This window comes from Populus alba, chromosome 3 (genome assembly GCF_005239225.2).
Source record: "Populus alba chromosome 3, ASM523922v2, whole genome shotgun sequence".
Classification (NCBI taxonomy): domain Eukaryota; kingdom Viridiplantae; phylum Streptophyta; class Magnoliopsida; order Malpighiales; family Salicaceae; genus Populus; species Populus alba.
Genome location: NC_133286.1, coordinates 19,159,015 through 19,185,918, shown reverse-complemented (window position 1 = coordinate 19,185,918; position 26,904 = coordinate 19,159,015). Strand labels below are relative to the sequence as shown.

At 32.7% G+C, this 26,904-nt stretch overlaps 2 protein-coding genes across 6 annotated transcripts; both read right to left on the bottom strand.

Moving 5' to 3' along the window:
* Positions 1-1,905: 1,905 nt before the first annotated feature.
* On the bottom strand, positions 1,906-7,708 carry LOC118054516 (uncharacterized). 5 transcript variants are annotated; one of them, XM_035066144.2, is made up of 8 exons: positions 7,325-7,708; positions 6,070-6,323; positions 5,109-5,227; positions 4,768-4,864; positions 4,445-4,644; positions 4,120-4,342; positions 3,066-3,403; positions 1,906-2,489 (listed from the first exon to the last, which is right to left on the bottom strand). In XM_035066144.2, exons 2-8 carry the CDS (start codon positions 6,224-6,226, stop codon positions 2,271-2,273), a joined length of 1,353 nt encoding a protein of 450 aa, XP_034922035.1. In that variant the 5' UTR covers positions 6,227-6,323; positions 7,325-7,708; the 3' UTR covers positions 1,906-2,270. The 5 variants fall into 5 exon arrangements, with proteins under 5 accessions (XP_034922035.1, XP_073264370.1, XP_034922034.1 ...); XM_073408269.1 differs by having other exon boundaries at positions 4,120-4,644; positions 6,073-6,323; XM_035066143.2 differs by having other exon boundaries at positions 4,120-4,644; positions 7,325-7,706.
* Positions 7,709-13,363: 5,655 nt separating this feature from the next.
* On the bottom strand, positions 13,364-16,426 carry LOC118054515 (cytochrome P450 78A4). The gene is made up of 2 exons (XM_035066142.2): positions 15,210-16,426; positions 13,364-14,219 (listed from the first exon to the last, which is right to left on the bottom strand). Exons 1-2 carry the CDS (start codon positions 16,158-16,160, stop codon positions 13,608-13,610), a joined length of 1,563 nt encoding a protein of 520 aa, XP_034922033.1. The 5' UTR covers positions 16,161-16,426; the 3' UTR covers positions 13,364-13,607.
* Between the last annotated feature and the right edge of the window lie 10,478 nt (positions 16,427-26,904).

Below are 26,904 nucleotides of genomic sequence, written 5' to 3'. Positions count from 1 at the left end.
TTAACTAGGGTTGTTAGCAGTGTGGAACAATTTTAGCCTCTTATCGTTTTACTAATTTGAGTTACTTTGGATTCTAAAAAAAAACTGAGTTACTTAACTATTGCTATTAATCTCTTTGGCTAGTTGTCATAACCAACGAGGTATAATGCAGAAACAACAATTCGATGTTTGCTGCTGTATCTTGAAAAGACAAAAGGGATATACTTAAAAGGGTTTGACTCAGTGAGTTGAGATCACATGACTGAGGACCAGCTTCTCTGTTAGCTGCATCCTGGAAAATGGATCTCCTTTTGTTTTGGTGTCTCTTGCTGAATTTGAATCCAATCCTCGCTATTGCGTCGGGGATGCAAACTGCGCTTCTTTGGTCTTTTCTATTTTGGAGCTTTAATTTGTTGCAGGTTTATATTTCTGCTTGCCTAATCAGACCATATTGACAATGTTTGTAAGATAGTCTGAACTTCAATACTTGATTCATCAAGATAATGGGGAGGTTCCCATCAAGAAGTCATCTTTCAGTGTTAGATGTGTGGCATGAAGCACACAGGTCATGGATGAATGGTAGGGAGGGAGACCTCGCCTGAAGCAAATTTATCTCAACTAAACATAGTAACATGCTAACACGGGAATATAAAATCCCCACAAGCTTTGAAATGTCGAAGATGAAGTGTGATCGATTGGCCACTAATTTATGTGTCACGATAAATCTGTTAGTTGGAACATTTTATGTTTGCACCGCCGTTTATTAGAGCGTGGATTGGATATTTTTATTTTTTTATAAAAAAAAATATGTATTCAAGTTTTTTCAATATATTTTCATAATTTAAAAAAAAAAATATAAAAATAAATAAATAAATAAATCATTAATAATACCTAAAAAACTTGAAAAATTAAAAGATAGGTGTAAGTTAAGATATTTAATTTTGAAAGATCGGACATTCACCTTAAATTTATTTATTAAAATATTTTTTTATTTAAATAAAAGATAATAAATAAAAAACATATTAAATTGATTGAATAAAAAATAAAAAAATAATAATATTATACAAGGCTACACATATTAGAAATGTTATTTTTTTTTTAAAAAAAAAAATAAAGTTCGTCAATACAAAAAAAAATCACAAAAACTCTTCAAATTTAAATACATAGCTAAACAAATAATTATTATTTTAAAAAAATTCTAAATAAAATAAAAGAAAAAATATACTAATTTAAATATAAATTAACAACATTTAGACAAAAAAAATTAAAACAAATTATTATTTTATAAAAAATAAAATAAAAATCAAGTACCTACTAGGTCTAGTAGGTCTAGTAAGCCAGGCCAACTTACTAGTCCACTTTATCAAGACCCAGATGAGAGTCTGCCCTGACAAGTTTGCACATTTGGACCTATAAGATTATTTTTTTTTGCAACATGGGTTTTTTTTATTTGCGAGTTGGGGTGGACTAGTCACCTCAAATCATTTTTTTATAAACATATTTTTAACTTAAACTTATTTCAACTTATTTTTATCACAAGTTATTTATAAAAAATAATTTTGAATTATGACTCCAAATCAAAATTTACTTTTGATGCATCCTCTCAGTGGACAATTTAACATTTGATTGTAATCTCATTTGAAAAATATTTACTTTAATACTAAGTGAATGTTTAAGAAAAAAACAATTATAATTCAAAATGTTTTTTTCTTAAAAATATTTTAAAATAATATATATATATATATATATATATTTAAAATTATTTTTAAACACATCAAAACAATCTAAAAACATAAAAAAATAATTTTAAACAAATAAAAATATTTTTTTATAAAACAGTGTCCCGAACACCATCTAATATTATATAAGCTTGTAGGTTTTTCACACGCTTCTAGTTCCTCTAATAATCAAATGGGAATAACCACAGGAGATTATAGCTCTCAACTTATAATAAACTTGAAGGAACAAATTCCATCACCTTCAAAACTGATAAATGGGTGGACAAACTGTCTATGAAGTTTCTTATTTCCAAGTATTGCCTATGGTGCACTGGTCATGCTACTGGTTCCTTCTATGAAAAGTTTCTTACTCGTACACATGATTTACATCCATAAACAATTTCCTCCCGCTTTATGGTTAGGATCGCACTTCAATTTTAAATCTCACTGTCTTGCCAAGACATTCTCAACAAAAGAGAATGTGGTTTTCTTGACATTTTAATTCTGTAATAAATAAGACAAGGCGGAATTGTTTATACGTCCCATCTCGAATACCTCAAATTCACTTTGAAGCTACCTTTCAAAAGGATCTCCTCTATTTGAATTCAACGGAGGGTAAACAGCTGCAGCAATTTTCTGCCGAAGATTGTATTTCTTTGCAATTAGAGGCCTCACATCTTCAACCCCAACCAAGCTCTCCAAAAATGGAAGTAGTGAGAGCAATTCTTTATCTGAACGATCTTCAAACCAGCTCTCAATTGGTATACCATTGTCTACTTGGAAGCCAAATGCCTGAAATGAAAACCATCGGGCCTTGTCAGTAATTTAAGCTCCAACAATTTAAAAAAACCTGACCCCTCCTACAAGCCTCAGGTCATTCCGCCCTTTTTCCTTGCCTCAACTCTCTTCCTTACCTTCTGTCCTTCATCCTCTAAGCTAAAGTATTGCTTTTATCTTGAAAGATATACATGGGTTCTAAAGACAGCGGACACCCACATTCAATGGTTAGTTGTGTACAGTCCTCAGAGAGAATTTCAAGGTTTCAGACTGTAACTCAAATAGCGTTATTGATCAAACTATTGCATGAATTTTAATTTCAATGGCATCCCCAAAAAAATGCAAGTGTTTAGGCAAATTAACTACAAATTAGAAATGGTTTTCATACAGAGTAGATATCTTTAATCAATTTTGTGCCATGGATAGAATATAACGCCCGATGCCCCAAACAACCCCACCCCACAACCCCAAAATATTATTGAAAAAGGCAAAGACCAAGAAAACAGATGAAGTAACTGTATCACCAATTAAATTAGGACAAGTGCCAGGTAAATTAGAAAGCACCAAAAGATAAGAATTCTGCAACAGTACCTGGGGAGAGTTGTCAATTATAATAACACGGGCCAAATCACGACCAAGAACTGACAAATCCTTGAGGTAGTTACCGTCCACAAAAACACAGGATTCACGGAAAACACGATGTCGAAATATCCTCCTCTTTGGATCAAGCACATTTAGAAGCTGTTCTGCGTAGATACTTTGACTAGCTGTAAATATTATGATCTCAAAAAGACTAGAAACTCTCTCCATGAAATCTCTGAGGTAAGGACGGCACCGGACAAAGACTGTGTGCTCCTGGAGGTTGAAGTTGACAGGAAATGTGAAGTCCGCATCATTACAAGGTTCAAGGGCAGAGTGCACCAGAGTCTCTGAAATTAAAAAAGCAATCAACACTTTCAAAAACAGAAACAGATCGAATGCAGGTAGCTCAATCGCCAAATATGCATGTTGCAAAATATTAAATGCAAAACTGCCACTTCATGGAACTAGGCAGCATCAATTCCAATTTTTCTTCTGATTAAACAATCCTACCTTCCACCAATAAGTCAATATGAAAAAGACCAATGTTCACTTCATTATCACAATCAAAATTACACATAGCAAATGACCAGGTACATAGAAATCAAAAAATTACATTTCATTAGTCACTAGAAAGCTATAATAATAATAATAATAATTAAAAAAAAAACCTCAATTTTTTTCACACCACAATTAATGCAACCTGCAAATTAGAATTGCAAATGAAATAGTGCAGGGCATTCTTTTTTTAGAAACAAATAATAACATCAAGAAGCTGCAAAAAAGTTTCCAAGAAAAAACAAAAAAAATAAATGAAAGGTCTCTGCAAAATCCCCTCCATGGATGCAACAAAAAACAAAAGATTAAGAGACAAATTGCCCTGACATGATAAAATGGGTAGAATAACAACAAGCTTTTTGTGAAACAAATCATTCATTAATAAATACACATAAATCAAAAGAATAGAAAATCCAACACTAAAGTTGGAGACCACATACGACAGACATGTTTGATGGCAAAATCATGCACAAAATTAGCATAAAAAAACGTGTCTAAAATTGTGTACCATCCAGGTCCAAAACAAGGGTTGTAGGAGGACAACTCCGAGTCTGTTTAGGTAGCAACATAGGCCGAAAAGTGGGGACTACTGATGACAGCTCTGGCAGGTTCTTTATAAATAGATAAGGGTCAAAGTCATCAAAATCCTCATAATCCTCCTCCTCCTCCAAGCAAACATCAGTTGACATAGAATCTTGACCATGCTCATCAACACATTCCAGTTTTGAGTTCTTCAATGCAAGATATATAGTTGAAACATCAGAGGCAAGACCAACTCCATTTGAAGCTGCAATACTATAAGAATTCACAGTAGTTACATCAGTAGAGAGCACCTGATCACCACAGCGATCCCCATATGAGTTTTTGGCTGATATATTTTTCTCCAATTCCATGTCACTATGACATGTGTTGAGTGAAGTTAATGTGCTCTCATTGTGTTCTTCAAAAGAGGATTTAAAAGTTTCTTGTGTAACATGACCATCCAGCATATCAACCCGAGAGTCTCCAGTCCGAAACAGTTTTATGAAGTCGACTAAACAGGAGATTGCCAAAAAATAAAAGAGCATCACATGAGAGGGAAAAAATAATGGAACATCAATGAATATACATACACATATAATACCTTTAAAACAAAAATATCAATTTTGTCACCCACCTCCACCAGAAATTTCTCCTCCAGCAATTTTAGATATGTGAAAAGAAGGAGAAAATATAGTTTGCAACACACATTGAGCAGATCCTTCATCACAACCCTGCAATCCAAAATAGCAAATCATATAACAGAACCTTAATACTTTATCTATTGATTCTTTTTTGTTATTTTTTCACTCTTTTGATATACGCTTCAGAGAGCTATTATGTTAAACATGACTAATACAATTTGATGAGAAAATAATAGGAGCATGCCAAATTTTACACATTCATTGCCAGACTCATAAAATAATCTAAAGCAGATTGGTCAGAGTGGAGCATAGCACACAAAGTTGGTGCGGTTACCTTAGGATCCACCACATCACACTGGGTAGAAGCATTGGAAGCCTTTTGATGCACATTGTTGTATCTAGTATTCGAATTTGTTGCCGATATAGGCTCCTCATTTTTCTTTGGAAGAGTGCCTGATAAGAGTGTTGGGGATTGAATGCAAACAAAATTAACAAGCTTTAATGGTTCTTGCAATGGCAATAAACAAGAAATTCATTTCTTAATAACACAATGTGTGGTGCTGAGTTCTGTTATATTAGAATTCCCTCCTCGGAGCCTGACATTGAAGCAGCAACAGTAAGGATGAAACTTGATCCTATCAGGAACAGAATCAAGTACATTTAAAAAAAGTAAAGAAAAGAGCACTATTACATTTTCTTAAACAAATCACATCCTTTATCACAAAATTCAATATCCTTGAACCAGTAGAGGTCATTAGTTGAAGCAACAGGAAGTTGAAATGCTAAATTATGACAACAATACAAGCAACTAAGGAATTAAGCTTAATTCAGGTACCTAAATTCATGCAGGAATCTGCTAATATTGTGGTAAATCACATTTTGCTTCAACAGATCGAATTGCTTGACACTGGTTAGTACTGCACAGGTTTGATGTCAGGCACCAAGAACAGTGTTTTGTGTTGATTTTGAGTGTTAAGTTCAAAACAGGATTCAACATTTCTCCTTCTTTTAGATGAATGGTTTGCATCGGAGGACATCCTTCAGCAGTATACTTGGGTTCCTAGCTCTTCTCGATTTTTCTTTTAAACTAGACGAAGAAAATAAACATTTATACTGAAGGTTTCAAAGACAAAAACAAAATTGTACAATACTTGCTCCACTGAGCACTGACCCCCCAGAAAAAAATAAAAAAAATCCAACACTCAATTACAATCTACCCAAAAATAAGTTGACAGTGTATTCTGTGCAAGCATGCATGAACTGAAAATATATATATAAAAACAGTAACAACATACCACATTTCTGCTTTCTGGCTGAAGATGTAATTAACTCTGAAACTTTCTTTTCAGCAACTTGCAAATTTTCCAACAATTTCTTCTGAGCTCTTGAAATCCTGGGACTTGCAGGCTCTCTTGGAGCATTTCTTCCAGAAATTCTTTTCTTAGTTTGCATTTCCACAGGAAGATTATCGCAATCTTGAGTCTATTTCACCCTATGCAGCTCCGGCAGAAAATCCAGAAATTGGAGATACAGTTCTGATTGGAGCACCCTATACTCAGATCAATTGAATACTGTTTAGTTTTTCACATTGAAGTCAACCAGCTCTAACTTGCACAGTATGGTGAAAAAAGAAAACAGCGAAAAGAAAGATCAAAATGGATTTCCTTAAACATGAAAGAGTTGGTTTTTAACACCATATAAATGTCCTCCAATACAAGTCACAGACCACGTTATTGATGGTAAACTGGAAGACTCCCACCACACGAGAAAGAAAACAGTGCAGGCTTCTACACAAGGCATGGACTTTGTAATATATTGGCCGCAAAAACACATTGGCAACATATTGAAGCAAACATTCGAAATTAGAAAGACTGGTTAAAAGCATAATAGAAAGCCAACATATCCAAACATAGGTCACAGATTAAAGCAAAAACCCATAAAAGATACATTTTCCTAAGCTTCAGATTGCTTAGCAGCAATCAATAGGTACTAGCTCGACTACAACACCTGAAACCAATTGGGTTGGCTACAAAAGATTTAAAAGGACACGTGAACAAATCTTAAATGATTAGCTAATCTAAGAACTCCAAACCTTAGTTTGAAGTCAAAATTGGAACCTTAGAATCCCAGACTCTGAAAAAACAGCTAAAGATCACATTCATTATGCACTAAATCTTACACAGACAAGTTAGCATTTTGAAATAACCCCTAGAAATTACTGGAAACCTTAGTTTTCAATCAAATTAAAACAAATACAGAAAAAAAATTCCCTAAAACCCATTTCAAAAAACCGCTCCAAATTGAAATCAAATTCATGCAACTACATAAGCACAAAACCCTAGACGTACCCCTTCACTTCAAAATCACTAAAACTGAATTCCAGCATGCAAGACTTCATAAACCCATCGCTAAACAAACTAAACCCGTCAAAAAAAAACCCAGCCAATCACGACATCAAATTCATGGAAATCTTAGCTAACAATTCACAGCTAGAACTAAAAAAAGAAGAAATCGAGAGCAGAAAATCAACATTAACAAGAAAAGGATTACCTGGTAAGTTAAAATCGAGTATGAGCAGATCACAAGTGTTGAACTGACACTAATTTTTTATGCTGGAAATCAAAGAATTGAAGGACCCACGGTGAAGTAAATTACCAGTAGGGTGTAAAACCCTAGAGATACACAACAGAGAGTTAAAGGTGAGAGGAGAGGAATTTGAGTTTGTTTTTAATTTAATTTTTGAAGAAGTTGTTGTTTCCCTCCGACTATGTCAAAAGAGAGGGAAACCATGAGACATTGAAATAACATTTTTTTGTCTGAAATGAAACCCAGCTACGATAATTTCTCGCTGTTTGTGCGTATATTCATTAGGTACTTAATTTTTTTAAAAAAAGAAAAACAAAATCGAGAGAGAGAGACAGTGAAAAGGAATTTAAACATTGTAATTTGAAGTTTGTGAGAGATTCCTTACTCGCGAGTGCTGATGTAATGGCGGTGAAAAGGAGACCCGGGCAAGAGCTTGAGACTTGTGCAATTGGAACAGCGCGTGCATTGTGTTTTCTAATCTGAGATTAGGAAAGACTTTCTCTTTCTTTTCTGGTTAGACTTTGTTGGAGTTATGACTGCGTCGTTGGGGAGATTGATATGGTTGGAAAGGAATTTTAAATTTATTTATGAGTGAGAAAATGAGTAAAAAAAGAGGAGGGCAAATTTTTATTATTATATTTAGAGGGTGTTTGGCATTGCGGCCAAACCGGCTTTTCGAAAAAATTCAAAAGTTTTTTTTTTTTTTTTTTTTTACTAAAATTAAGTGCGGTTTGTACTTTTTGGATCATTTTGATGTGCTGATGTCAAAAATGATTTTTAAAAAATGAAAAAACATTATTGGCATGCTTTTCGGCACGAAAAGCTATTTGAAAAGCAACCGCTACCACACTCTCAAACACCCTCTTAGTTTTATTGGATTCTGTTTCTCTGCCGTGATGCACTGTAAAGTTGTATAAAAATATATTGTACGTATAATAGGAATTATTTTTAAAAATATTTTTATTCAAGAAACTTTAAAGAATTGTAGTTTATACGGTAGTGGCCCCTAATTTAATTACAACAAGATCGAGGGGCTGCCTTGCAAACACATTAACGTTCTGAAAGTTTTAGTGTAATTATTGCATTGCCTCGTGTGAAGAATCTTTTGTGAAATTTTGAAACTGAAGTTGATGCCTTTTTTGAGCTCCACGCTCCACCAAAAGAAGCTCAATCAGTCCACCTATCAGTTTGAACTTTGAATCGCTGACTCACACGTGTCGGATGGATCGCAATGCCTCGCATGATGCTGGTTCTTCGTCTCCGCAATGGGCTCGTCGAGAAGACATTCAGGCCTCGCCTGCTATTTGATTTGTGTGATTAGAATTGTGATAGTAGTTTGTAATTTAAAGTATTTTTTTAATTAAAAATATATTAAAATAAAATTATTTTTGATATTAATATATTAAAATGATGTAAAAATATATAAAAAAATTATTATAAATAAAAAAAATTAAAAATTTAAAAAAATATAATTTACATCATATTCTCACATTCCCTTAACATGAGCTAAAAGTTAACAACCTCCACTGAGTTTTCACCGAGTCCACAAGTTTGAGAACCAGTGGCATAATGGCGTTGCAGGATGATAATTTCACTCTGTACGTTGTCTACTTCATGTAATTCCATGAATTAGATTTTTGTTGAATTTGGCTGGTTAAAATTTTGTTTAGTTTTATATTTTAAAAATATTTTTTAAGAAAAATAAATTTAACTAGATTTACTTATCAATCAGCCAAGTCCCCGTTCAGTTTTTTAATATCTCCTTTTGAATTGTAATTTTATTTTCAGTACAATTTATGAGTTTTTATCCTATTATTTGTGAAGGTTTTATATAGTTTTATGTATTTAGACTTTATTTTATGTTTTTATGATTCAAGAACATGGTTCTATAGAGAAGAGTCCAATTCTCATCCCGGTGTTCGGAATAAACCTAGTATTGTATATCGACCATATGTAAAAACAAGCACAAAATCATCAGTTGGACGAGGCCTCGACATCAATATGATCCTTGTTTGGAAGGCAGAGCTTACAAGATAGTGATCGAATATGCTGAATGCTGTGAAGTCAAACACACCCATATCGGAGCCTCCCGGTATTTTTTCACGGTGAGAAGTATAAAAGCTGTCCGAGAAGTGTATTATTCCTCTTCAATTCAGGAAATTCTAGAGATGATCTTGACTCCGAAGCATTAAATCTTACGAACAATATATCATCTCCGATATCTGTAACTCTACACCACTGTGAACAAGTAATGTCGAGCTTCAAAACATTAAATTACATTGTTTCGTGTACAAATTTCCCTTCGTGCTTAATACTTTTTTAAATGTTTACTTTTCGTTGAACCAACAAAAGCTGGTTAGAAGATTCTACTGTTCGGAGTATGGAATCCGAGGGCCGAGGTTCTCTGGCATTAGGATATGGCGAAGCTTTGCTTTCAGCCTGTGGATGCTGGCGAATGTCAGTAACCCTCATCGATCCATCATAAACCAAGGTTTATTTCTTCTAATTAATCATGAATTTATAAGAGTTTTAAGCAATTTATATCGTCCATTTATAATTTAAAATTTTAGTTGAAATTCATAGCATGTTCGAAGGGAACAAGTGTTTCTCAGCATAAATGCAAACTCAACTCGTCATCGTGTTTCTCAGCATGGTTCGGACTTCGTAATGTCAAAGAACCATTTTAATTAAATAGCTTAAATTATTAGATAAGATTTCAAGATATGATTTATATTATTCTCAAACGCGTCTTCTCAAGTGAAAACTTTTTGAGTTTGAAACTTGTATAAACTCATATTATCTTGTGCTTAATTTTTACCAAATAAATAGAGATTGTAAGATTCGAAAACGTGACTCATCTCAACCCAATAACTTAAACTATTAAATAAAATTTCAAGATATGATTTATATTATTTCTATGAATTTATCCAGCCAGCCAACTTGCCCAAGCACAAATTGCTGTTCATGCATTATAATTCACGTGCATGGAAGAGAGGGGGGCGTTTTTCTTCCTTTTTATTCATAAAAACAATATAATTCGAAGTGCAAAAAGATTTTCAAACTGTGGATACTACGCTGACCAGAATCTTGCTTTGATCCAAAAACAGGAATAAACTTTTGTTCGTTTTATCACCATTGATACTGGAAAGGAAACAAAACTGAATTCAGAGCCCCAAGCGCAGCCCAGCAAGAAAATACCAACACCCCACTAATTGCTAAACCAGTTTTCTCTAATCTAAATCATCACTTTGTGATTGTGATGGTTACTGAAACTATATTACAATTAGGACTCAAAACTTACGTTGTTGCTTTAAAAACACGTACTGTAGTGTTTCTTCTGTGATGAGAAATAAAGTTTTGTTTATCAAAATTAAGCCAATCATGCACCAGGGCTTCCTTAGTTGATGGGATTGCCTACTGGAAAGGGCTATTCAAGGCTACTAGAGGCTAAGAAGATGGTAATGTTGAGCTATATATCAGCCATAAAACTTACAAAACAAGTTCTCTTTTTAGGTGGGGGGGGGGGGGGCGTCTCGTGAACTTGAGAATGTGAGTTTGGTCATGGAGAATATCAAGGTTGAAAGAGGTAGGAAGAAGAAAGAGATTATTTTTACCCGGCAGAAGATGACTTATCTTGAGATTCAAGATTGTTGATTTAGCCTAGAAGGCTAGAACTCACATGGGTGTGTGTACGAGCATGATGATCATTGTACTTACTACTTATTATTATTTTGAACTACTTGTGATAAAGAGCAACGGGCTATAATAACAATGGACCACTGCAAAATTGCTATAGGTTTTTTTCTTATTATTATTAACACTGTTTTAGATGAGTTTGTGTATATCTCGATTAATTTTACGAGTTCTGAAATTAATAATTATATAAGTCTCTAATGATTATAAGAAGACTTGAACTTGTGATTATTAGTGAGCAAATCAAAATCTAATTATTTGAGCTATCTCTCATGATTAAGATTGCTATAGTTTTTTTTATTAATATGGGTATTCTGACCAGCTTACATGCATATCGACTAATCTTATAGGTCATGAAATTAACAATCATGTAAGCTTCAAATAGTCTTGAGGTTTTTAAAGTTCGAACTAGTGACTTATAAAAAACAACCACATGACCTAAATACTTAAGCTACACCCCTCATGATTGATTGCTATAAATTTTCGTTTCATGGGTTGTGTGATTTTGTTGGTTCCATGATTGCGTTGTGTATATTACTGATGATGATCATTGTACCAATCATCGTAGTGTTATATAATTAGTTCTTATGTTTGCAATTTTTTTTTTTTAATTTTTTTTTTTTGTGTTTTTAAATTGTTTTAATGTGTTAATATCAAAAATTATTTTTTAAAAATCAAAATATCAACAGTTCAGCATCATACTTTAAAAATATCATTGATGATTATTTGTAATGTTATGTGATTTGTTTTTGTGATTTAAAAGTATTTTTTTAAAAAAATTAAATTAAATTTTATTTTACTTTTAATTTTTTTTTGTGGTTTTAAATATTTTAATATATTAATATAAAAAATATATTTTTAAAAAATAATAAAAATATTATTTTAATATATTTTTTAAAAATAACTAGTACCCTCCTTTTAAATATATCTAAGAGGTGTGCTTGTATTTAATGGATGTATATTTTGTTCCCCTCGATTGGTGGGCCTTGTTTGACCAGAGGTTGTGCCATGAGGTGAGCATGTATCGTCTTCGAAAGAGGAACTTCAACACTTAATAACCTGTTGGCACCAAGACATCCCCGAGCCCAAACAGCACGGTGGCACGCCGGGATGCGTTGGGCTAGTGAAGCACACTCGAGCCCGTAGACTGTGTTGAGGCTAGCTGGGCCAATTTGAGCTTGTGATGGCAGGGTCTAAAACTGTTTTCTCACATACGGGTGTGTGTTTGAAAGTGTATAGTGTTTTTTATTTTAAAATATATTAAAATAATATATATTTTTTTATTTTTTAAAAATTATTTTTCTTATTAGTACATTAAAATAATTCAAATACATCAAAAATATATTAATTTTTTAAAAAAATTAAAATTTTTAAAAACACAAGTTGAACCACGAATTTTCAAATTATTGGGAAACTGGAAAAACAAAAAAACAAAAGCTTGGCCCATGACCATGATCAGAAGGCACCAAATCCAAGGATTTTAAGGCTTAAACATAGTATTGTGCGTGTAATTGTTATTTTTTAAAATATTTTTTAATTAAAATAATATATTTTTATTATTTAAAAATTATTTTTAATATTATTAAAATGATACGAAAACATAAAAAAAATAATTAATTTAAATAATTTTATTTTTATTAATTTATGTTCAAGCTGCAATCTCAAATTGAATCTAAATAGACACTTAACGTGAACGATATGTTAACATACCGTTTTATAATCTTGAAATTCTATTTTAAGAGTTCTCTTGAGTAGTTCAATGAATCTTCCCTCTAGAAAACGAGTTGAACATTGCTGTGGTTGCATTTTCAGAGGCAGTCTGTGGTTGCATTAGACAGAAGAAATACCATAAGCACGAGAGAATTTAAAGGTGGGCAAGTTTGCTAGCATTGGCTGAAAAATAGACTACCAACTACACCTCCAGGAAGCAACATTTCGAGAGAGTAAACATATTTTTGCACTTGAGGTTTTGCCTCAGCGGTTGAAGGGACTTGTTTTCTTTCTTTTCATTATGGGTTCAAACCTCACTGTGCATGCCTGTCATCCTCGTGGTGCCTTACATGTTTACTGGGTTTGTAGGATGTTCAGTGAGCCGTGGGATTAGTCGTGGTACGCGCAAACTAGCCCGGACACCCATGCAAATTAAAAAAAAAAACATAATTTTTCATGAGTCTCCTGGTTTTATTATAAATTATAATAAACTATTTTCTGATATCTTATTTAACAGTTAAGTTTTTATAATATTTTTTTTTTGCAAGAATTTGCTGACATGATCGAGGAGATCATGACTAGGTTTCAACCATTCTCGAAAGTCGAAACTTAAGAACCGTTTATTAATGCGACGCATCGCTTAAACAAAACAAAAGCATTCTTATTACACATTCTAGGCGTGTTTAGTAGCGTGATGCTTCACGTACCAAACACACCCCTTGACATCAACAACCACTTTACACAATCTAGAAGAGAGATACATTCTTATTTTACAATTAAACACACCACACGGTTCGCCTGAAAAGGTCCTGCGAAGTTTAATTTCCGATCGAAAACAGTAGCTTCATTGCGTGACTTTGCTCCGTCGTTGAACCACATGACATTCCAGTGGCCTTTTCATTTCGAGAGAGAGCCTTAAACACTCAGAAAGATCCACGGGTTTTGCGGGTAACCATCTGTACTCGTGTAAAAGCCTTGCGAGCCATAGGTGCACCGTGGCTAGCCCAAGTGCCTTGCCTGGACACACCCTGCGCCCTGCTCCAAATGGTGCGAGCCTTAGATCCGAGCCCATAATCAGCACATCCTCTTCAATGAACCGGTCAGGATTGAAGACCCATGGATCCCTCCAAATGGAAGGGTCATGTGTTATGGCCCACATGTTAACCATCACTGTTGTGCCGGCAGGGATGAACGTTTTGTCCACGTGCACATCATGGATGGCTAGGCGGGCCCACGAGAGTAGTGGGCCAGGTGGGTGCAATCTCAGGACTTCCTTGACTACTGCTCGGAGGTAGGGGAGATTAGGGATATCAGAGTCTTGCACCTCCCTGTGGCTGCCAATGCACGTGTCAAGCTCCTCCTGGGCCTTTGCCTGGATTTCTGGGTGCACCACCATCCGAGCCATTATCCACTCGAGAAGCAAAGCAACCGTGTCTGTTCCTCGGAATATCATCTCCTGTGTTACATTTTCCCACAACAAAATCATCCCGGTGAGATCCTCTTGGCACATAGAATTAAAAATCTTCTCCATTTGGTCCTTTGTACAGTTAGGATTGCAGGTAAGAACAATAAAAAACGTGGAAACCAGCAACCACATGTCAATTGGTATCAAGTGTGGAAAAACGTGGGTAAAATGAGATGATATTTGCCATACATTTGGATACAGTATAATCTAACAAGTATCTAAATAACTTTTATGAAGCTTGGAGTTGAGCACTAAGATGATATGATGGTTCCTTTCCTTTCGAATCTTGAAAAATAGTAGCAAAAAGACAAGAAACCTTTTAAAATCCTTAGCCTTTTCAAATATCAATAGAAACTCATCGTCCTAGAACGAAACAAAACACCTACAAGATATGTATCCAGCAACAATATCTTCGTTAAGAAACTGTCAAAAGAGAAGACTGAAAAGGATCTCGTGCAACGAATGACCTTAGCTAGTGGTAATAATTGAGGAATAAAAGAGGTTGCTGATTATAAAAAATTATGAAAAGATATTTCAGATTGGAAAAAGAAATTCACCAATAATATATCATTATTGAGAGTAGTGTCTCAACATTTAATATATTTACGTAATTTCCGTTGAGTATTTTTATAATTCATAAAATAAAAATAAAATCGTCTTCGATAAGAATATTCAAAGAAAATTAAGAGCATAGTTTCTTTCAGATTTAATTACAAAACTAAGATAAATTGTTCTTTTATAATCTTCCTCAGATTTTAGATGAGAAATCATCCTTCTCCCCAGCTTTCAAAGCTTAAACAATAATTTATTTATTTTACATAACACAACTTTATAATTCCCTTTTGCAATTTGCACTGTAAAATACATACATACATATATATATATATATATATATATTTATTTATTTATTTATTTATTTTGTCAGATATTAGTTTAATTTACTTTTTAAGATTTAGCCAAGAGAAAGGGAGAGTCTCTTACCCATAAAAGAGCCACCATATCTGATTCCTTCAACTGGTCTTCCTCCGGCAAAGATAGCAAAGCACTAAGAAAGCTGTCACTTCCACTCCTTGAGTCTCCAGCTCCTTTTCTTTCCTTCACAATTTGACCCACAACACTATTAACCTTGCCAGCCAACTTACAACACCTTCTCTTCACTCCATTAAAGTCCAAAAACCTCAGTGGAAAATAGTCATCCAAATTAAATTTTGCAATCAAGTCAAATCCTTCTTTAACCATGAACCCTAACTCCTCCCTCTCTACAGAGACATCACTACCAAAAACACTCTCTAATACATTACTTAATGAACCTTTCTGCAATATGTCTCTTAACACAACAACCCGTCTCTCCTTCATCTCCTCCCTCACTTCTGCCACCATTTCATTAGCTAAACGTTGCCTAAGTGGCTCTAGAGCAGAGATTTTCCTCGGGGAAAACATGTAATTTGCCGCAATTCTACGCAAGTGTCGCCAATAGTCTCCGGAAGGAGCAAAGCCAATGGCACGCTCAAACATTAACAAACGAGCTGATTCCTTAATAGGACGGTCAGCGAAAGAGCACCCACATAGGATTTCCCTGGCTGTGTCTGGATGGCTACTAATTATCACACGAGTTGAGCCTAAACTGAAGGCCATGAGCTTAGTTGCCCCTAACGAGGCAGCCATGCTAGCTAGTTTTCGATGAGCAAGTGAACCCATTTGGGGTAAAGTGCCCACTATAGGCCACCCAACTGGACCCCGAAATCTTGAAGGTTTTTGATTGTCGTGATGGTTTCTCCATGCAAAACCTCCAGGGACTAGCCAATAGTTTAGAGAGAAAGCAAAGAAAGAGGATAATGAGAATAAAAGGAGAGCAACTGGCCATGGAGTTTGGTGGATGATGACAGCTAAGCAAAATAGTATGGAAGAAAGGTTTGCTGGTATGGACTTCATATCAGAAACTGTTATCTGGGAAGTGATGGTTGGCAAAAAGGATCTTTCTTTGAAGAGAAGCAATCAGAATTGTCCCCAGATGGACTTTTGTCATGGATTGGATCTCATGTGGGTCTATATATAGCATGTGGAAAGTTTTTTCTGGTAAAATTATATATGTGGCCACCTACTTTGCTGACCTTGTTTGGTGATCAAGCAAGACTCATCGGTGGTAATTTCATTTTCTTCGAAGATTTTATCGGGAGAAAAACAAGTTAAAGAATCACTGGTAAGATTTTCCTAACCTTAATTTTTTATTCATATTTCATGAGAGTTTCCGTCAAAAATATTTTTTCTCTGACAAAATATCTTAAGAAATAAAAACTTCTCGTCAAGAAAAAACATATATTCAAAAATATTTTTTCATCTGAGACTCCATCATAAATTTATATATCATCTATCCTAAAATTTTATTTTATCGCTAATTTTTTTCCCACACTGCATGCATTAGAATATTATAATATGTACCACACCAGTCCATATTCACAACCATTTTTAATGTGCCACGTCACTTCAATCAAAACAAATATACAAAATATTCAATCAAAGAATTTAAAATTAAACTATATCCCAAACACATATAAAATATACTTAAAACATATATTTAACAAGGTAGTTACATCCTAATTAAATATTTGACAGGGCTGAAAAACATTTTTGCTCCTTGCACTCCTAGAATTGCACCAAATTAATTAGATCTCATATATAATACAATTTGATCACATAAAACGTGGAGGAGCTGTAGAGTATGAGGGATATGGAGAAAAGCTTACTATAGCTTTAATGGAAGTTCTCATTTGTTCCACTCGTTGTCGCATAACAGAAAACTCATGGCGGCCAATAATTCATCACTTTTCCTTTTTATCTGATCAACCAGTTCCCTTAAAATCCCAACCAATCCTAAATTCATAATAAATTAGTTTTCCTAAACCTAAAATTACCATTCATCTTTCAATTCAAAATACAATTAAGCTTATAATCTCAAGTAATTATTGAAATAACACATACTAAACTCAACCCCCCCCAGATCCAAACCAACCCCTGGCTTTTCAAATAGGTATCAACAAATCAAAATTCTAACCACATCCTAGCTTGTCTAATAACAATAATTAATAATTAATATGCACACAACACTTATAAGTGTTGGAATTTGTTTTAATAAAATATAATAATTAATGCTCACATTTAAAGTCAAATTTATAGTGAAGTTCATTTATTTTTAGGGTTAAAACTTTATTGAAAATAGTTATCCAATAAAAATTTATTAAGATGGAACATTAACATGATTGAAAAAATTATGGATGGATGATAAATTAATATAAAAAAATCTTTGGTAAGTATGATTTTGTAAAACTCAAGATTCATTTTAAAAACAAATGATTAATCATTAATAACAACAAACTACTATTATCTTAAACTTACGGTGTGTTCATTTTTAATTATTTTTTGGCTTTACACATGTGATAACATACTTCTTAGGATCTTCTATGCTTAAACTATAATCTTATATTGTCTATCTAAGTTTAGTATGCAGGCTACGTCGCTTTGATCTATTTACTAGTTTAACTTGATAACATAAGATTCCATACGATACACCAAAATTAGGGTGACATCTAGTCTAATTTATAGCATAGAAACAACATTAATTTACAAATTAAAATCATAAACACCTAATTATATAAGCCTAACATTGTTTGATCAATTAACCAACAAAAACAAAGGGAAAGCAGGGAGTTTTTGTTGCTGTTGTTGTTGCTGTTGTTGTCGCTGCTGCCTGACGCCGAGAAGATAAGGAGGGAGACGAATGGGGTAGGATTAAGCTGCTGTCTGTCTCGGTTTGGTGAAGGAAGGGATAAGATAAATGAAGGTTATTGGATGCGTGGGGGTTTGCTGATTTAACATAACCTCAGAAAATTTAAGTCATAGATTTCAAAAGTTTTGTCAATAACTCCATTGGCGATGAACAATTTTCTGATAGTGAATGAATTACGTAAATACTACAAATTTTGTAGGTAAATTAATGTTATTTTTTATTCTGACAAGCTCAAAAAAACCCCTTTGACATGTTGAAAACCAGGAAACACGAGTAATAACTGATACGGACATGGCCCCTAGTTAAACTGCTCTTGCTCTTTCTGTTATTAATTATTATTTTTTAGTTTAATTTCAAAGATTTTCGATCTCACCACGATCTTATTAAATTGCTAAATGAATCTGGTGGCAAACCCCTTCTTAAAGCTTTTCAGACTGTTTGGTACTTTTAATTATCAGATATCATCACATGTTTACAAGTTCAAGAGGATAGAGATGGAAACAAGAAAAAATAAAAGGACGAAGAAACTTAATTGTAATATTTCACAGTTAGTGCACCAAGTTTTGAGCTTTTTTCAATCAAGTCCCCTGAATTTTATTTTATGCAATGCATCACACTGAATCGAATCGATAAAGTGTTTGGGTACTTGTCGAACGATGCCCCATTTGCCAAGACGTGGCAGCCAGAATGCCATGAGTTTAACTTGATCTATCTCTACTTGGTTTTTGAGGTTCAACTCATGATGCAGGTCAAGGCCAGAATATTTTACGTGGAGAATATATATAAGTAACTATATAGGACGCATACCTAACTTATTTAACTTTGATCTGTGGTCCTTACGAGACTAATTAATGAATCTAGACTTTTCCTTGGACACGATAAAATTTTGGGTTACAGGGTTTAAGAGAAAATAGTAGATTGGTCAGCACTCTATATATACTAGTCTTTTTAAAAAAAAAAATGTAAGAATATAATGTCAAGGTTGAAATTATTTTTTTGGCAATGTAATTATATTCTGTTAAATAGGTTATTTTTTAAATCTCTCAGCCCAATTCTTTATAACTTGGCATGAATTTTAAATTAAATCGTATGAGAGTTATCTTGACATAAATCAATTAACTTTACAAGTCCAAAGATCACTTGTATGACCTATAAAAACATTGTTTAGCTTTCAAAAAAATTTCAACTGACAAGTTTTTTTAACTATTAAGATATTAGATCGATCCCGGTCAACTTACGTCATGAGGCGTAAACTCTATTAGTTTTAATAACTTTGTTTTTTTAAAAAATATTTTTATTTAATTATATGATAAAAAATATATATGTTCGCAAAATTAAGCACTAACATAGTGTCAAGATATTTGTTCGAGACCATGATAACACTACAATAAACAAACCATAATAAATCATAAATTCTATTTTTTAATAATCAAATATTGAAGAATGAACTGAATTGTACCATGGATTCCACTAAGATTAATAACTTATTTTTTTTTTTATATCAAAGCTATTCTTTATTTATCCATTCGATAACAAAAATAAACGATTACAAAATTGAACATCAACCCATACCGGGATATTTGTTCAAGAAACTTATAACCCCTCAGAATACAAATGAAACAAATTATGAAGCTCAAAACCACTCTCAATGTTGAAGAATGATATATAAAATAAAAAATAATTTTAAAAAAAATTAACATGTCAAACCAACAAATTGAGATAACCTAAGTTACATTGCCAAACCTACAAAACGATTCATGGACTCCATGGAGGTTGATAACATGGTTTCCAAAATTATTTTTTTAACTGTATGATTAAAAAAACAAATCACAAAATTAATTTCAATTAAAAAAAAGATTACCCTATTAAACCCGTAAACCAAGTCAAACCTGGTTACCTCATCAAATTTGCAAATCAGGTCATGGTCTCCATGAAGTTTAATAGTATGATTTTTTATGAAAGTATTTTGTATTTAACTATATGTTAAAAACAAAATAAATGCTCATAAAATCAACCATAAACCCAAAGTTTAGATGTTTATTTGAAATTACAATAATTTTATAAAAAATAAAATAAAATATGAAATTTAATTATCGCTCAATCAAATATTGAATAATAAATAAATAAATATAAATCAAGGACTAAATAAATAAAATTAAAAATTAAGGAACTAAAACAAAAGGAGAGAAAATTACTCTACATGTGTGAAACAAACACAACAAGGTATGAGAAAGGCTTGTAATATTTGGATGGTGCGTGAGCATTCCTCAAAGTTCTTATAGATGTTATTTTTTAAAAAAAATTTAAAAATAGAAAGGTTAAAATTTAAATAAATATATATATAATAAAAATCTAATTTATTAGAGAAAAAATTGAAAAAATAAATAAATATACAGGCCTGCTCCTATTAGCCCCCTGATCAATTGTCTTGTTAAGAGTTTGTTTAGAAATATGATTATGGTTTATTTTCAAAGTATTTTTTATTCAGAAAAGTATTAAAATAATATTTGTTATTTTTTTAAAAATTAATTGTGATATTAATTGATGAAAATGATATAAAAATATTAAAAAATATTAATTTAAAATAAAAAAAAATAAAATTATTTTATAAACATAAAAACAAACGGCCCGTAAAAATGACGAGGGAATTGAACTTTTAGAGGCACTGATAAAGTTTACATAATTAAGAACTCTCGATGGTGTACGGAAACCTATATTTTATCTCATGTATTGGACTGGAACGACCGTGGGGAGTGCTAATTCGCAGACAAGATATGATTGCGTGCCTGAAACCACCTTTCCTTGAAGATATCTTCAAAGTTCAAAGTTCAAAGTTCAAAGTTCAAAGGCGGGCAGTGTTACTGTACGCGCTCGCTCATGTTCCTAGAAATTCATGCCAAAAACGTTCATCATTCTAAGAACCTGATAGTTGCATCCAACTTTAAGCAAAATCCAAGGTACGAGAAAAAGGTATGCATGCACAATATAAAAAATAAAAACTTATTTCATCCCAGGGAGCAGAATCCAATTATTAAATAAATTTCAAGATTCGTGATGTATAACTTGAAATATTGACGAAAATCATCGATAAAATCACCATTTATAAACCCATCAGTAAAAAATATTATGCTGATGAACTAAATACACAACTGCTAATGAAATATTTCATCTGCAAATTAAAAAATTATACATATATGAAAAAATATATAATGATCCTTGCTTGATATATACGTAATGGTGTATATCTTTTACATGATTTTATCTATGAATCTCATGTTTATTGACTTTGTTTACAGATAATATGATAAATCATGTCTATCTAGCTAGGTTTTTATATATATATATATATATATATATAGAGAGAGAGAGAGAGAAGATATTTACTCCATCTAATCCCTTTAAATATTAGAAAAATATTAATCCTTGACATTTTTTGCATGTAACGGTAAAAGATGATCATTTTGTCCATTAATGTCTTTTCTCCTTAGTTCATTCTTATTTCAATGAACAAATTGGTCTTTATTGCAACATTTTCTAGCATGCCAACAACACCTTCTCATGCTCTAATTTTACCAAAAAAAAAAATTGTTTCATGACGTAGAGTGGTGACTCCTAGACTCACCTAAGAGTCTCTTCTAACCATATTTGTTCATTATTCGATTTCCATATACACGACCTTTCCTTTGAACGAACGTCCCGTTCGTTGCCGACAGGAGCAGAGAAGATCATGTGAAGACAAGAAATGTCCTCTGTAAAAGATCAGTAGATATTTTCTGAATCCATCTTGAAAAGAAAAATAAATAAATAATTAAAGAGAGAATCATGGAGGGGTAGGGATTCCAGTTTGTCATTTTTCAGTAATGGTACCACCACCATCCTTCTTAAAAGTAATCCTTTACACTGCGACCGACATCCTGTTTAACATTGCAGATTAATCGTATTTTTAAAATTTTAAAAATTTTTAGTTTGGAATGATTTTTCATATTTTTAAGGTATTAATGTAAAAATAAAAATATATCATTTTATTAATAGGCTTTTATATGCATATTATTCGTAACATATCTCTTTCAAAAAGCCATTCAATAGATAAAAGATTATATGATTCGTGATTCGTAATTATTTGTTTTTGAAATCGTAAACTCATTTTAGCTCGGTAGACAAGTTAACTCGATATCTTGTAATGAACCAATCATCAACATCCACATCATTTTATTAATTCAAAACTCCACTCAGATTTTATGCTAAACTAGTTGAAACTTGACTTAAACAACCCGGTAAATCAACTCATAACCAAAGCAAAACTTGAATGCAATTTCGTTTTGATTTAAAAAAAGAATTCAATACAAGGTGATTTTAGTTTTTAAAAAACATAATCTTGAAAAAACAATAACAATATTTTAGATTTACCCGCAACCATGCCTTTTTTCCCCTTCATTTGGCCATTAACTTCTCTGAAAGAGGATTGGGATTACTGGTAAAAAAATGTCGGCCAAAATTACTCCATATATACACCGCTATAAATCATCTGCACAGCTCAGAGCTATAATTCACAGATCAAGCTAACCAGACCAACTAGTCATGTACACGAGTAACATACATAAAGGATCCCGAGAACCAACCAAAAGCCAACCCATGCAGATGCTGTCTGAATTATTAACTGCATGTCCCTCCTGCTTCTGGAATAAGACAACGATCTGCTGGAGTTGACCTATGAAGAAATTATCGAATTAAATAGTAACCTATGGATGTCCTACCACCAACAAAGATCGGATAAAATAGTCGGTGAGAAAAGGACCAAAGGACGGAGCAGTCCAGAAGAATCCAATGTCTCGCAGATTTGGCCAAACAAAACTGAGAGAAAGCTCTGTATGGTTTGGTCGTCCCAGCTAGTTTTAAAACCTAACGGGAGATGAATTGCAGGCACAATACAAGCAAGAATATCCAATGATCAAGTAAATTATTGATAAATAAATAAATGCAAAAGTTGATCTGATACAAAAATCTTCAACAGTCCTGCTTAATTAAGGAATATCATCTCCACCTAACTCCTCGTCACTCTTCTAGTCCATAAATCAGTAATCTTCAGCATGCATACAAACACTCTCTCCCGTTATTTTCTTGACAAACCACGATCATGGAGGAGGGATAAACTTCTGCCAATAGAAGCATTTCAGAGTGCAAACATCTACTAGCTTCTACGCTTCTCTTCACAAAAAGCATTCATATAACTGCATGTTCTATCCTTCAGAACAAAGCAATGGTATATAGAATATAGTTGGATAATGAGTGCTCAGCTTTATTAAAGCAAAGAAGAAGGTAATAAGAAACACCCCCACTAAGTCCTGTATTTCTTCTCCATCACCTACTGGATGGAAGAACCACAAACAGGCCAGTTAGGTGTTGCAGAATAAAAAAAATAAGGCAAAAGCTACCATTACATTTTTCACCAATAAAGCTATAAAAGAGGGTGGAGTCAACAACTCCACAAAAGTAAGGTGTCTTTGCAGCAGAAAATGTCTCTCTCACACCTTCTGGGAGCATCCCTTAAAAGATATCCAAAAATGTTTCTCTCACGCCTTCTGGGAGCATCCCTAAAAAGAATCCAATACAGCTAATCAAAGTGGAATGCTTAGTTAACTTCTGATTAATCTAGCATTATCATAGCACTCACTAGCTACCTCGTGAACATAAAAGGCACAAACCCTGATTCTTTCATAGTGAGTTTTCTTTCCACTAATAGAAAGGTGTCCAACATGAATCTGCCAGCTTATCCCCACTGCATTCCAATAAGAGAGTGGTGGACCTCAAGCAGCAAGATAATCCTGATTCCACCAAGGAATCATAAAATTAACATCAAATCCTTAACTATCCTGTACAATAGTACCCCAAGGAGATAGAAAGAGGATCCTATTGCTAGCCAAGCAGTCAAAAGTGATCATCACTATATATGATACAAGTAATTGCAACAGCAGCATGCTAAGCTAAACAATAACTAACTGGACCTGCAAGACACAAACCAAAACATGTATTTTATGGACTTAAATAAAAATTCAATAACTCGGGTTTTTAATGGACTACAATAAAGAAACGAGGAGCCAAATTATAAGCACTTGATGAAACACCAAGCAGAGGATCAGCCAATAAAATCTGATAAATAATCAGTGAACATAATTTCAATGGTCATTTAAATACTCTAACTTATAAATTAAATGAGCATTGCTTTACTGAAAGAAGAAAGAAGCCATTGCTTACACAATTGGATCCCACTGAGAGCAACGGTGGAAGGCTGACGGGGAAAGATTGGAATAAAATAAGCTATAATTAAATGGCCACGGTTACAACTCTCTCTTCTTTTGGTGGATCATGGAGAGCTTCTCAACCAAAAGATGTATTCATAATGAATATAGAGCTAGATACTTAGCCACGTAAAAATTAAAATGGTAGTGGTCCAGAGAAAGGGAGAAGTTGAAAGGAAACAAGATTAGACACCATTTTTTATTACATAGAAATTGTTGACGAACATCTCATAATTGTCTACATCCGTACACCAATCACCAGGGCAATTGCATGGTACTGCACAGGATATGCATGGTTCAAGCTTTTAATCAAGGGAATAAAAAGAGCAAAGATATAACATTGGGTAATCAAAAAGGAAAATGAAACAACCAAAAGCACAGAATAAAACATGACAAAACAAAACCATTGAAGAATTCTATAACTTATCAGAATCTATCAGATTCAGATTATGTCGCAATGACTGCCAACAGAACACTTCAAGAAATTTAACAGTATCTAGTAAACAGAGGCTGCTACAAGAATCAGAAAAACTTCATCACATGCTATTTATTTTATTATGTGGATGTCCAACTGAAGGTCAAGATAAGCTTTGGTGTGAGGGGAGCAAGGAGCAAGGAGCAAGGAGGGAGTACCTGTACCTGTATTCATATATGCATGTGTATCGGCACTATGATGGCCAATTTTATTTTTTTTGTATAAGAGAATATTTCCTCATAGCCATTGGGCTTCCTGATTTTGCACTGTCATTCTGTGTATCCATGCCTCTTACCACAGTCAAAAATCCATTTGTCAAGCCCCAGTAGTGTTTACATAAGAATTAAAAGATAAAGAATTAAATCTCTCCTCTTAAACTCTCTGTGATGTGGGAGCGGTTTCCCCCCACCTATAACATTGAATTTTATTTTCATTGAAGAAAAATGGAACCACTGAATTCTAAATCCGTAAGAGTTCAGGTCTAAGTAATACATGGTTGGAATACACGCATCATGACACCAGACTTAAGTCTCCAAACTCAAGAGTACTGACACAATGGAATGAATTTCAAAGACCTTTCTGGCGTGGGAAATTTCAACCACATTCTTTATATAATAATAATAATAATAATAATAATAATGTTTGTCGTGTTATTTTATTAATGGTTAAAATTTTTAAGTTTTGAAGAGTTTTAAAAAGATGCAAGATGCAAGATGCAATTTGGTAAATGAAGCATAATTTTTAATTCAATTGTTAAATTGAGTTGAAATTTTTATAAAAAATTCTAAAAGCTCTACTTATTGGGTTAAAATTTCATGATAATCGTAGATTAATAAAGATTTCAAATAAGGTTTGGAAGTTACTGTGCGGGTTATCTTTATTTACCTTATTGTATTTAGATTCCTTTTACTATCTAGCTTAAATTTTTTAATTTAATTAGTATTTTACTATTTATAAATTTTAATGCTAGATGGATTTTATTAATTAAGCAAGTTTAATTAGAAATCCTGTCCTATAAAAGATTTTATTACTAATATAAATATAAATGAGAATGACTAGTTTATTTTAAGAGAACAACTATTATTCAAGCTTTTAATAAAATATTAGAGGATTTTCTCTAAATTTCTCTATAGTTTAGGTTTATAATCTTAGGATTTAAGAATCATAACTTTTAACTATGTTATATCTCGCATTAATTGGTGTCAAAGCAAGTTAGCCTCTTTGATAGACGGAGACAATAGCAACTCACTCCGTGATGCGTGAGAGGAGGCTATCTAGGACGCTATGTGAGCTCATGAGCATAAATTAGACTATTTGGAGCAATCCATAGTAGATTTAACACGACTAATGTTTATTGCAAAAAAAGATTATAAAGAGAAAAGGAACTTGCCTGGAAATTTGATGAAACTTTATTCTATGATGGGAGGTCTTTGAAGAAAAAATTTATAAAGTGGTAGTCGGAGTTGAAAGCTTACCATTATTTCAACAAGTTTCTTATCATAAAAAAGCAGAACTTATCATACATGGTGCTAGAGAAGAGTGGTTTGAATTTCTAGACTTTAGAACTCATATTAATATTTCTTTAATTTTATCTTAGCAAAATTTAAGGCAATCATTAATTTTAGAGTTTATACAAGATTATGAATAGATTTTATTTTGGGTAGATAAAGAAAATAGATTATTATTATTTTATTAATGGTTAAGATTTTTAGGTTTTGAAAAATTTAAAAAGAATTCAAAATACAATTTAATAAATCAAACATAACTTTTAATCCGACCGTTAGTATAAGCTAATTTTTTTATAAAAGATTTTGGAAGCACTATTTTTTATTGGATTAAAATTTCATGGAAGATTGAAAAGGTTTTTAAATAAGACTTGAAAATTACCATGCAAGATTGTATTTATTTATCTTATTTTATTTGGATTCTTTTTCTTATTTAGGTTAGAATTTTTAATTTAATTAGTATTTTATTATTTAAAAATTTTAATGCTAGATGGATTCTCTTAATTAGTTAAGTTTTCATTAGAAATTCTTTCCTCCAAAGAATTTTAGTATCAATATAAATATAAATAGTAATGTCTAGTTTATTTTAAGAAAAAGACTATTATTTAGATTTTTA